The sequence below is a fragment of the Podarcis cretensis genome (genome assembly GCF_951804945.1).
Source record: "Podarcis cretensis genome assembly, chromosome: 1".
In the NCBI taxonomy this organism is placed as follows: domain Eukaryota; kingdom Metazoa; phylum Chordata; class Lepidosauria; order Squamata; family Lacertidae; genus Podarcis; species Podarcis cretensis.
Window position 1 is genome coordinate 22,719,801 of NC_137170.1, and position 12,894 is coordinate 22,732,694.

General features: G+C 43.1%; 1 protein-coding gene across 7 annotated transcripts in view; it reads right to left on the reverse strand.

The window, feature by feature from the left end:
* Nucleotides 1-12,894, reverse strand: part of UNC79 (unc-79 homolog, NALCN channel complex subunit) — a 124,521-nt gene that overhangs the window by 6,305 nt on the left and 105,322 nt on the right. For 6 of the 7 annotated variants that reach the window (XM_079947648.1, XM_079947649.1, XM_079947646.1 and 3 more), the window contains 6 exons: nucleotides 10,271-10,348; nucleotides 7,922-8,011; nucleotides 6,397-6,572; nucleotides 5,225-5,411; nucleotides 3,226-3,423; nucleotides 543-620 (listed from right to left, as the gene is read on the reverse strand). In XM_079947648.1, coding sequence (XP_079803774.1) covers nucleotides 543-620; nucleotides 3,226-3,423; nucleotides 5,225-5,411; nucleotides 6,397-6,572; nucleotides 7,922-8,011; nucleotides 10,271-10,348 — 807 coding nt within the window. The remainder of the gene's footprint in view (nucleotides 1-542; nucleotides 621-3,225; nucleotides 3,424-5,224; nucleotides 5,412-6,396; nucleotides 6,573-7,921; nucleotides 8,012-10,270; nucleotides 10,349-12,894) is intronic. The other variant, XM_079947645.1, reaches the window with a different exon arrangement.

A 12,894-nucleotide genomic window follows, 5' to 3' on the forward strand; every position in this document is an offset into this window, starting at 1 on the left:
TCAGGAAAAACTTTCTGATGGTACAAGCTGTTAGGACAGTGGAATGGGGTCTTCCTCGGCAAAAACATTTTATCTTAAATAAACAAAATAAAAAATAAATTTTCTGCATGTGTTCTGATGGCTCTTCCCACCTAATGCTCCAAGAGAAAGCCCATCAGTTGGCAACAGATGTTACCTTTTGAAGAACAAAGGCAGCTTTTTGGTAAAAAGGGTGAAAGAAAGCAGAGAAGAACGATCGCTTGTATTTTCCCCTTGTCTCTTTGACCCAAGTTTCCTAAGAACCACACCGTTTTGGGGAAAGGATACAGCTGAGTTACATGAAAGCTGTACCGAAAGCTGTTTTACCAGCTGAACCCAGTCACCAGAGTTATTTCCTCTCTATTATGAATGAAGGAATCTCTGTCCTGCATGCTACTTGGAGCACAGGAAAAATTCCAGTTCTGTTGACTGCGATTTCTCCTTTTGGATGCACAGGATTTTGAATTCTAACCATCTTAAAAAAAGAAGAAGGAAAAAGTATTCTCAATGGAGAATTGACCTACCTTGACGAAAATAGTGGAATTGCATTCCTGCAAAGCCTCCATCAAGCTGATCACATGGAGACATACCATCTCTACCATCTGTGGAGGGGGGAAAGATGTTGAAATAAAGTAAATACTCAGTGCCGTATTGTCGTGAAAGCAAAACACACCCAAAAACCTGAGACTGATGGGATTAACCTAGATTCATTAGTATGGTACTTAAATGAAAGCAATACAGAATCGTGGAATTGTAGAGCTGAAAAGGACCACACAGGTCATTCATTCCAGCCCCCTGCAATGGAGGGATACAGGTGAAACTCGGAAAATTAGAATATCGTGGAAAAGTTCATTTATTTCAGTCATTCAACTTAAAAGGTGAAACTAATATATGAGATAGACTCATGACATGCAAAGCGAGATATGTCAAACCTTTATTTGTTATAATTGTGATGATCATGGCATACACCTGATGAAAACCCCAAATTAACAATCTCAGAAAATTAGAATATTAAATGAAATCAGCAAAACAAGGACTGCAAATAGAGCAATATTGGACCTCTGAGAAGCAGAAGCATGCATATGTACTCAGAACTTGGTTTGGGCCCCTTTTGCATCAATTACTGCCTCAATGCGGTGTGGCATGGATGCTATCAGCCTGTGGCACTGCTGAGGTGTTATGGAAGACCAGGAAGCTTCAATAGCAGCCTTCAGCTCTTCTGCATTGCTCGGTCTCATGTCTCTCATCTTTCTCTTGGCAATGCCCCATAGATTCTCTATGGGGTTCAGGTCAGGCAAGTTTGCTGGCCAATCAAGCACAGTAATCCCATGGGCATTGAACCAGGTTTTTGTACCTTTGGCAGTGTGGGCAGGTGTCAAAGTACTGCTGGAAAATGAAGTCAGCATCCCCATAAAGCTCATCTGCGGAAGGAAGCATGAAGTGCTCCAAAATCTCCTGGTAGACGGCTGTGTTGACCCTGCACTTAATGAAGCACAGTGGACCAACACCAGCTGATGACATGGCTCCCCAAATCTCTTTTCTGATGAGAGCAGCTTTTGCATCTCATTTGGAAACCCAGAGTCTGGAGGAAGAATGGGGAGGCACACAATGACAGATGCTTGAAGTCCAGTGTGAAGTTTCCACAGTCTGTTGATTTGGGGAGCCATGTCATATATTAGTTTCACCTTTTAAGTTGAATTACTGAAATAAATGAACTTTTCCACAATATTCTAATTTTCCAAGTTTCACCTGTATTTTGCCCAATGTGGGGCTCGAACTCACGACCTTGAGATCAAGAGTCTCATGCTCTACCTACTGAGCTATCACCTTGAACCATCAACACATCAGACTGATTATCCAGTAAAGAAGTGGAAACCCAACATTACCTTTCACATAGCCATGACAATCTTTAAGAGATTTTATTCAGTTTTAGCTTCCACCAGTGCAACCCAATGATGCTCTGTATATTTCAATTAACCTTGAAAAGGCTTTTCAAGCATCCCATCCAGGACAACCGCCATGCATAGCAGAGCCAGATTTTTTTAAATAAAAAACACAACTTTTTTTTTACTGGATTCTCTCTGAAGTTAACTTGCTATCTAGGTCCTATTTATTCCCTGCCCATCCAAAGTGATTTATCATTCTGAATCAGCAGCGAGCTATGAATATGTAATCTTCAAAGCATAAAACATGGCATGCAGGGCAGGGGGGTGTCTCCCAGCCTTGGGTTGTAAATATCATTTAAACTTTTATGTGATGTAAATATAAAGGTAAACCAAGGCAAATGTAACTCGATAACAAAAAGGCCATGGAATTTTCAATATTGCTGATAAAGTTAAACCCTTTTGGTAGCCTCCTTCATCGTTATTTGGATATTTTAATTAAACTTCAGAACAACCCAATTAAATTCCATCTGATCCAACCCCCTGCAATGCAAGAATCTCAACTAAAGTATCCATGACAGGTGGCCATCCAACCTCTGCTTAAAAACCTCCAAGAAAGGAGAGTTCACCACCTCCCAAGGGAGTCCATATTGGGTGGGGTTGCCATATGTCCTCTTTTTCCAGGACACGTCCTCTTTTTCACAGGTAGAGTTGCCATAGTGATCCATAGTTAAAAGCAGAAGTTGGCAAATGTGTCCTCTTTTTTGCTCTTCAAAATATGGCGACCCTAATAATGTTGGGCTCCTTTGGGATATAAATTCAATAAATAAATGTATCCCAGCAGGGTAATAATAATAATAATAATAATAATAATAATAATAATAAGCTTTCAGCAGGAATCTAAAGCAATATTTATGCATTTATTCCATTTATTTATGAAATGTTGCAAGGGCGCTTGCTTAACAGCCAGGGAGTCTCAAAGCATGCGTGCTGCCACATTGCAAGATTTTCTCCTGGAAATGCAATTTATTCTACTACTGAGCTATATAGCCCTATAGTCTTCTGGCTGCCAGTTGTGTGCATGTGTGCATGCCCTAAGATTTTCATTTTCAAATGGTCTATCTAAAGGCATAGGCAAACTCCGGCCTTCCAGATGTTTGGGACTACAATTCCCATCATCCCTGACCACTGGCCCTGTTAGCTAGGGATGATGGGAATTGTAGTCACAAACATCTGGAGGGCCGGAGTTTGCCTATGCCTGGTCTATCTATTGCTTGGGGCTTTGTGGGATCTCGCCTAGCTCTGCTCACTGCCTCTGACTCACCACCTTGTTATGTGCCATCAGCTGGAGGATGCTCGGGGTGACTCGGCTCCAGAACTCCAGGGCGGTCAGGATGGCGGTGAAGCTGAATTCGTTCTGGTTCTGCACCGTGGGCGCAACCGCCGCTTGTTCGCAATACACCGTCCACAGCTGAGCAAATATAAAGGCGTGGAAGAGGGAGCACATGTGCAGGACGGACGTCTGCAGAAAAGAGAACCGGGGGGTGGGGAGCGTTAGCTTTTTCCTTCCAGCAGTGCATTATGGGATGCGCACACCCTGCCCCAGAGTACCAGAGCATGACAATTCCCTCGTCCAATAATAACACGCCCGCCCGTCAAAGCAATCCTAATCAAATATAGCTCTGTCAAGAATTCCCTCAGATTTTCCTTCCCTGTCAGTGAGCGATATGACAACTCATTCATATTGAAATAGCAGGCTTATAATTCACAGGCTAGAGTTAGGCAAAAGGATAGACAAGCTGAAGGCCATTAAAAGTGAAAAAGAAACACTCACAGAACCACAGAGCTTGTTAGAACAGGGAGAGAAAGGAAATGGAAGAATATTGGAGTGTTTAGAACAGCCTCTCCACCCTGGTGCCCTTCATATTTAGTTGGATGACAATTCCCATCATTCCTGACCAATGGCTATGCTTGCTGAGGCTGATGGGAGCTGGGAACACAGACATGTGGTCTGTCAGGCTCAGTCCTGTCCACACCAGCAAGAGCTCTGCAGGGTTTTAGAATACAGTGGTACCTCTGGTTACATACTTAATTCGTTCCAGAAGTCCGTTCTTAACTTGAAACTCTTCTTAACCTGAAGCACCCCTTTAGCTAATGGGGCCTCCCGCTGCTGCTGCCGTGTGATTTCTGTTCTTATCCTGAAGCAAAGTTCTTAACCCGAGGTACTATTTCTGGGTTAGTGGAGTCTGTAACATGAAGTGTATGTAACCTGAAGCGTATGTAACCCAAGGTACTACTGTAGAAACATTTCCAGCTCTCGTTGGAGATGGCAGGGATCCCCCCCCCCAATTTTTAAAACTGAGTTTCAAGGATTTTTAACAATTTAACTACAAATTTAAAAGAATTTTTACAAGTTGAGTTCCAACCCTTTCTCCTAGGTGTTTCCATAACCACTCTTTCCTGCTGTGTTATATAACATACTTTATCAATTACATTTTCCCTTCATTACAGTAATTATTCATTTATTTCCCCCTTAATCCAATTCATTATCCATTTCCCATCCACTGCTATTTCAGATCCTGATCCCGCTTCTGTTGACTTTAATGTTTTCCAGAGAAAAAGGCTCCAATCCTCCATAAAACGTTCAATATTTTAATCTCTTGTACTGCCTCCTTTGTCATGTCCATGTGAGGTGACCGGGAATGAACCTGGGAACTTCTGCATGCACATGACATCTTGATTCAGTTCTCGTTTAAAGATGAGCCTACCCAATTCACACTTTCTAAAACAGTATGCAAAGTGAAACATAGCCACCCTTTGAAATTCAAGCTCCTTCGAATTTTGTAACGCAATTCTCCAGCCAAGCCATGTGCACAGATATGCATATATTAGGACGAAGTTTGCAATGAAACACTAAAAATAATGCCCCAAAGTACATTCTGCTAAGGACCTCTGTTTTGCAAAAAATAAAATAAAAATTGTATATTAGGGCTAATTATACACAAAGCTACTGGGAGAAATTTGTACTCAGACGCTGATGAATTTTCATGAGGGCTAAAGTGGAGAACTGAACTTAAGGCTGGAGGGAATGAGAAATGGAAATTGACAGATTCACCCAACTTTATTGACCATCAGCATCTGATCAAAAGACTGTGCAACAGCTGCAGAGTCTTCTCAGCATCCACTGTCAAGGGGCAGTAGCTCTGACAAGGATCTTAATTACCCAGGCAAGTTGGCAGCAGAGTAGGCAGCTATTCAGGTTAATTAGGCTGAAATCTATACAGTCAAATGTTGTTTAGGCACAACCAGCAGAATATTTGTACCTTGGACTGCTCTGGAAACCCAATCAGGATCACAATGAGGTGGTCAGCGACATGAGAGCCAGCGTCCAGTGGAATGGGCATGCATGTCGAAGGGGAATTTGGACAGATGACATTATGCGTCAGCGACCCCAGCAGGAGCCACGAGAGCAAACGAATATGAGATACGCATTCAATGAATTCTTTGGGCCTGTTGGAAAAGAAAATGCATTTCAGTGTCTTGTTATCCCAAAGGCTTTATTCCCCATGCCTTGAAATATTATTATGCTAATAAATGCATGAGCATTACTGTATTATGGATGCAAAACACAGGCAAAGTACATATTAACATGCCTTTTCAGGTGATCCATTTGTTTCAAACAGTGAATTGGGTAGGGAATCTCAGGCGGAGGGCCAAACACGGTCCTCAGGCTCTGTACCTGGCCCCTGGAACTGTGGTGCAGATTCAGATGTCTTTTCTCAATGTGTCATTTTTGTTGAAGGGAAGTAGCACAAACTGCAATGTTTTGTTTCTAGGAAAATTCAGTTTCTTTCCTGCTCCCCAGCTAGTGTGTACATAGTGATGATGTTGCTGCCATCCATCTGTCTCAAGAGACAATGGAGTGCAGCTCTGGGGTGAACTGAAGTGACCTCTTTGGGGTGCAAGGCTAGGCAGTCCTGAATTGCCCAGATGACAAGCCTTGCTGATGTGGTCCAAAGGAAAGCAGAGCAATACGTTTGGCACTGGCTTGGCTATAGGAGTTGCCGGAAGAAGGCACCATCAAACCGTCTTAGGGACTCCACTCTGGTTTGGTGCAGAGCCGTTTCTTCTCCCGAAAAGAACCCACAATGCAGATGAGGTTTAGGATCAGCGTTTTCCTTCTCCCAGATGGCCTACCTTCCCAGGTTGAGAAGCCTCATCTGCCCCTCATTTCCCTCTACAGCATGTGCAGAAACCACCTTCTTGACAGATGGACCCATTGCTGGGTCCAGGGAAGACTGTCTTCGCATGCAGGGGAAGTCCTAACTCATCGAGGGGTTGAGACCCATCGGCTACCCTCACCTCCCGGAGACCACATTTGCCATTACAAGTGATAGACGCAACTCCCCACTTTCACCCCTCATGATGGCACACCCATCTGGTGTGCATTTTAAAGCTCTTAACGTTACACTGTTTGCAGTCGATACTTCCTTACCCCTGTTGCATTGCAGATGGAGGATGGTATAGCCAAGGGAGGTAACGAACTACAGCCTTGTTGTCCCTGTGATTGCCACGCGAGATCTCCATCGCAGCAATCTGGGCTAAACCGACCTTCAGATGCCCACCAAAAGTGTCCTCATGCAATGGCTGGGAACAGGTCTTCATGTGACTCTGTGGTGGAAGGACATTCAGCATATTGAGGGTATTGAAAGTAAGACATGTGGGTGATTAAATGCATTTAGAAGGCCAAGGAAGCTGTTCCGTTTATATGAAAACACTGTGTTCACTAGAGCAGCTTTCACCTACTCCAGATGTTTTGAACTACAAATGATGGGCATTAAAGGCTGCACTAAAGAGCGAATGTCCAGGTTATATGATACTTCTTTCCATTTATCAAATACCTTTTATTATACCTGCAAAAGGTGAAGACTCATTTGTTTGCCCAAGTCTTTGGTTGAGCTGGTTGATTGAGAATGAGCTTTGGTTATGATTGGAGTTTTTAAAAAACCTGCTACTCTTATTGTTTATTGATAGTTATGAGTGTTTGGAGTTGAATTTATTCATTTACTTATAGAGAACACTTTTCACCAAGGGCCCCAAAGCAACTTCCAAAAGTGCAACAAATACACACCAAAACCCAATAAATTAAAACCAAATACAATTTGGAAATCAGATCATACAGTTTACACAGGGCAGAACAGGGCAACCTGACACCCCAGAACAGGCTAAACAACTCCTCCAACAGTTTGCTCTGTCGGGACTAAATAATCCAAGTCCAACAATGAAGTTGCCATCCGTACCTCGGGGGGGGGGAGAGTTTCAAATGGTGCAATCACCAACAAGGCCCTGCTTCCTGCTTCAGCAGAGCAAGCAATTCTCAGCAGTTCCACTGGCCTAACACAAGTTATTTGCATGAGGCCCGACACCCCTGTGAACCCTGGTCCATATTTTCTGCTTTTTGCAGTCTTTTTTTTCTGCTTATACAGTGGTGCCTCGCAAGACGAAATTAATCCGTTCCGTGAGGCTCTTCGTATAGCGGTTTTTTCGTCTTGCGAAGCAAGCCCATTGACAGCTTAGCAGATTAGTGCTATTAGCGGTTTAGCGGCTTTTAGCGGATCAGCTGTTAAGCGGCTTATCAGCGGATCAGCTGATAAGCAGCTTAGGGCTTAGGGAAGGGGGGGAAGGGAAAAAACCCCGCAGGAACTCGCAAGACATTTTCATCTTGCGAAGCAAGCCCATAGGGAAATTCGTTTTGCGAAGCGCCTCCAAAACGGAAAACCCTTTCGTCTAGCGGGTTTTCCGTCTTGCGAGGCGTTCGTCTTGCGGGGCACCACTGTACAGTCACCCTTTCTATAATCATTATTGTAGGAAGCTACTTTTTCAACTCTCCCATAAAACATGGCAAGAGCTTTCAGAAAGCATCTATAGGTTCTCCCAACTATATGGCTGGCCGGAATGCAGAACTCCCATAAGGAGGCAATAACATCATTTCAACTGATGTGTCTGAATGCTATACTCACCTTTAATTTAGTTAACGTATGCATATCGGCAATAAAATCCAAAACTTCACCAATGTACTGTCTCATGCATTCCATGGCCGCTGTTCCACACTAAAACATAGAAGAACAATGGTCAACTATCAGGGCTCCTCAAAGCACAATAATGGAAATCCATTTTCCTTCCCTCACCCAGCCCAAAACCAACTGAATCCTGAACCCTATATATGTCTACTCAGAAGTAAGTCCCACTGGGTTCAGTTGGACTCAGAAGTAAATCCCACCTGGTTCAGTTGGACCCAGTAAGTGGGTACAGCATTGCAGCCTTATAGTTGATTAATCTCAAGACAAATATTGTTCCTAATCAGTTACATGAGTAACTGATTGCAAAAGGACTAATAGTACTGTAAGTGGTTGTGATTTTTTTAGGCTTACTATCCTAACACTGGCTGCTGCCAATCGTGGTAAGGTTGTAGTTGATTTTTTTCTGGCATGGAGTGGAGGGGCAGAGAATTCAGAATGTAACTGGTCAGTCCTGCAACGAAATATTCAACCTTAACTCCTTTTCCGACCCAAAGTAATCAGCTGATATGGATAACAGATTGCCCCTCTTTGACGAGCGATGATTTGGGCCCACAAATTCAGAGAGTCTCAGTTGAGGTTCACTTGCTGGAATTCGGAGGGCGAGAGAAGAGACGATCTGCTCAAATTCTGCATTTTCGCAGCTGACCCAAGTGCTTCTCATTTCTCTATGCTAATATAAAATCTACGTAGGGCTGAACTACACCACCTTCTGTCTCCTCCACAGTTACGCCTGTCAGTTGGCTTGACAGGACAACAAACAGCAAAAATAAGGTCACAGAGAGCCCTGTCAAAGTCTCCTCCATCTTCCAGTGGGCTTGGAAGAAGGATTCCACGTGTTGCTTCTTTCAAACTGAATGACAGAACGATAAAGGGTATTGTGCGGCAGCCCCTTGAATACCAATGACTGAATCTGAAGCATTTTCTCTTTCTTTTTATTCAGTTTCTCCCCGTTGCACTAAATATGTTGAGTACAAACAGAATAATCTGCCCTTCCACGTTTCCACCCCTGCCCTCAAGCTACCAGAGTCTCCACTGTATCATCCTAACTCAAAAAACATTATAGTTCAACTGGGGAATGGTGTGTGACTGTTAGTATCATTTAAGCTTAGAAGGTTTGGAGCAGGGGTAGGCAACCTAAGGCCTGGGGGCCGGATGCGGCCCAATCGCCTTCTCAATCCGGCCCGTGGACAGTCTGGGACTCAGTGTGTTTTTACATGAATAGAATGTGTCCTTTTATTTAAAATGCATCTCTGGGTTATTTGTGGGGCCTGCCTGGTGTTTTTACATGAGTAGAATGTGTGTTTTTATTTAAAATGCATCTCTGGGCTATTTGTGGGGCATAGGAATTTGTTCATTATTTTATTTTTTTCAAAATATAGTCCGGCCCACCACATGGTCTGAGGGACGGTGGACTGGCCCACAGCTGAAAAAGGTTGATGACCCCTGGTTTGGAGTTTCTTCTCCTGAAAGACAGAAAACATGCACTATATTGAAACTAAGTCACTAAGTTTCAAAGTGTATGGAATGCCATATGATTCTGCAGTGATTAGCACAAACCTTTGACTCCATTCTGTCCAGCCAGGGGTCATTTACGTATCTATTTACCTAAGAAGAGTCCCATGATATAAATAGCAACAGATTTATGGTGGCACAAGCTTCCTACTAGGCAGAGGGCCTTCTTGGTAGTGGCGCCCACCCTGTGGAACGCCCTCCCATCAGATGTCAAAGAGATAAACTACCTGACATTTAGAAGACATCTGAAGGCAGCCCTGTTCAAGGAAGTTTTTAATGTGTGACATTTTAATGTATTTTTAATCTTTGTTGGAAGCCGTCCAGAGTGGCTGGGGAAACCCAGCCAGATGGGGGGGGGGTACAAATAATAAATTACTATTACTATTACTATTACATCAGATGAAGGCCAATGTTACATAAACAATGATGTTATTTTCTGCACAGTTTTTGCCTTTTCCTTGAACTGAAATTAATTAAATAATTGATTATGTTTGTTTCTGCCAAAGCAAAGTAGATAATGTAGGTTTTAGTGGAAGCCAAACTGTGGCAGAAAAGAAACAGTGCTAATTGTGTTCAACATAGCATAGAGTGGAAATCACTGCCTTTTTATATCCCAAGCCCCAGCTGGCATGGCCAGTAGTCAAGGATATGGAGATAAATATATATACTCTTCTTCTGTCTCAAGTTCCTTCCAACTGGAAAATTTGGGCTACAAAGCTAAGGAATAGTGAAGAAATTCATAGCTTATGAAGAGGCGACTTATGTTTTGTTACTTACTCCAGGGATGGAAGCGATCATTTGCTTGTGTAAGATCAATGATTCAGCTAGTTTTGTTCCAGCATCTGCACAAACAAACTAATAAGAAATAACATATTAACCAATTTTGTGGACTGCTGGTGGTAAGAATGCAATAATCTCTAATTTATGAGTTTATTAAACAAAGTTTCTTCTTGCTGATATTTGCGGTAATTTTGCTGGTCATAAAAGGGAGAGCTTATACTGGAAACAAGAACCGTTATCAAGAAGTCAATCCAATTCTTTTTCACTATATACATACATATATATATTTAAAGCACCGTATAAAAATTAAGACGTGTATTCTCATTTCTTCAGCAGCAAGTTTAAAGTGAAAGAGGATTTTCAATCAAAGCTCATTACACAGCCTGTAGTCCTGGTACCATTATGTCAATTATAGTTCCAATTGACTTAATGAAGGCTTTCATTCCAGAGCAAAACATTTCCCCTCCTTGTGAATTTTCTCTTCTTTTTCTTACTGAGTGTGAGCAACTATTCTATACATTAGATGGTTTTTAGAAATAACATGTGATTAAAAAAAAATACAGACCATGTATTAAAAACTGGGGTTGTCAACTTTTGGGGTCCCATGAGTATATTTGCAAACTGGAGTAACTGTAAGCAACACCATTCATATACCATAACCAAGCACACGTTACAACCTATTATATTGCCTACAACAGAATATTCCTTCCAACCTGAGGAAGGCCTCTGTAGGTGGATGGGCACTCATGGGTGCCATGTCGGCAACCTTCTGCTCAACTAATGCGTTCCAGGACAGAAAGAGATTCTAAGATGTGAATCTTTCTTACCCCGAACCTACAAAATGCAGTGGAGGGGAGCACCTTGCATTCAAGGTTCAACATGAGGTTATATTTCAGAGTGATATATGATGTTGGGGAGTATCACTGTTTTGTGAATCGGGAGGGAAATTAAAATACAGTGGTACCTCGGGTTACATACGCTTCAGGTTACAGACGCTTCAGGTTACAGACTCCGCTAACCCAGAAATATTACCTCAGGTTAAGAACTTTGCTTCAGGATGAGAACAGAAATCTGCTCCGGCGGTGCGGCGGCAGCAGGAGACCCCATTAGCTAAAGTGGTTCTTCAGGTTAAGAACAGTTTCAGGTTAAGAACGGACCTCCAGAACAAATTAAGTTCTTAACCCGAGGTACCACTGTATTGCAATCAAACACTTTGTTCCACCTGGTAGGAACCATGATGTATTACAGGGACAGACTAGAACAGCTTTCCCCAACATGGCGCCTTTCCGATCCTTTGGACCACAACTCCAATCATGGCCATGGCAGTTAGGGTTGATGGGAGTTGTAGTCGAAACCATCTGGAGGACACCAGGCTGGGGAAAGACTGGAATAAAAACAAGGCAGTAAACTGAGAAACTGGGGACAAAGAGTTATGGTCCTTAAGTATATTCAGCATCTTTACTATACAGGGGTCCCTTCCAACTCTACAATTCTATGATTCTGTGATTCCTTTTGTTGGCCCTGAATCTCCCAACGTTCGTAGCAAGTCTCATTTAGGTGGACAGATCTGCACAATTGCTCGTTCTCATGACGTGATAATTGGCTTAGTGTTATGTGCAAACCAGGCAAATGTGAGTCAGGGAGGAGTCTTTGGCTATACAAACTACAGTGGTACCTCGGGTTAAGAATTTAATTTGTTCTGGAGGTCCGTTCTTAACCTCAAACTGTTCTTAACCTGAAGCACCACTTTAGCTAATGGGGCCTCCTGCTGCCGCCACGCCGCCGGAGCACAATTTCTGTTCTCATCTTGAAGCAAAGTTCTTAACCCGAGGTACTATTTCTGGGTTAGCGGAGTCTGTAACCTGAAGCATCTGTAACCTGAAGCGTAGGTAAACCGAGGTACCACTGTATGTATGTGCACATATGGTAAAACAGAGGTGCACAAATGCTCCCTTTTTTTTTTTGCAACCGGCTAATCTGGCGAGTAATTAAGCTGAATGTGTTTTGAGATCATTTAAATGTGAACAGGTGGCAAAAGCCATGCATCTGCAAAGAGCAATGGCCTCCTGTTCATCTTTACTGTTTCCGAGGCTCTCGTTTTGGACATTATCTGCATCCCTCCAGGAAGTGGGGGGTGTTTCAACCTGACATCGCAAGCGGAAGGCTGGGCTAACTAGACAAAGGCCCCACCACTTATTTCCAAAGCATCTCAGTATTGCCCATATCAACTCCTTGCAAGATGCCAAGACGTCACCGGCAACAGATTTAATGCCAGTATTGAAAAGCCACAAAACAACAGAACAGAAACAGGATAAATGTCTGCTGTGCCTCTCCCTAGAAATCTGCTGTCTGTGATAAAGTGTCAGCAAAGGCTTCAGGGGTAGTTGGTTGGGCAGAGATCCAGAAAGACAAGTAGTCTAGGTTTGGGGATGGAGAGATTGACCTCAGCAACAGGCCTATGCAAAGGCCTAGATTTAGAAAATGAGAAAGCTGCCTTAAATTGAATCAGACCATTGGTCCATCTAGCTCAGCTTTGTCCACACTGATTGGCAGCTGCTCTCCGGGGTTTTAGGCAGGGTCCTCACCCAGCCCTACCTGGAGATGACAGGAATTGAGTCTGG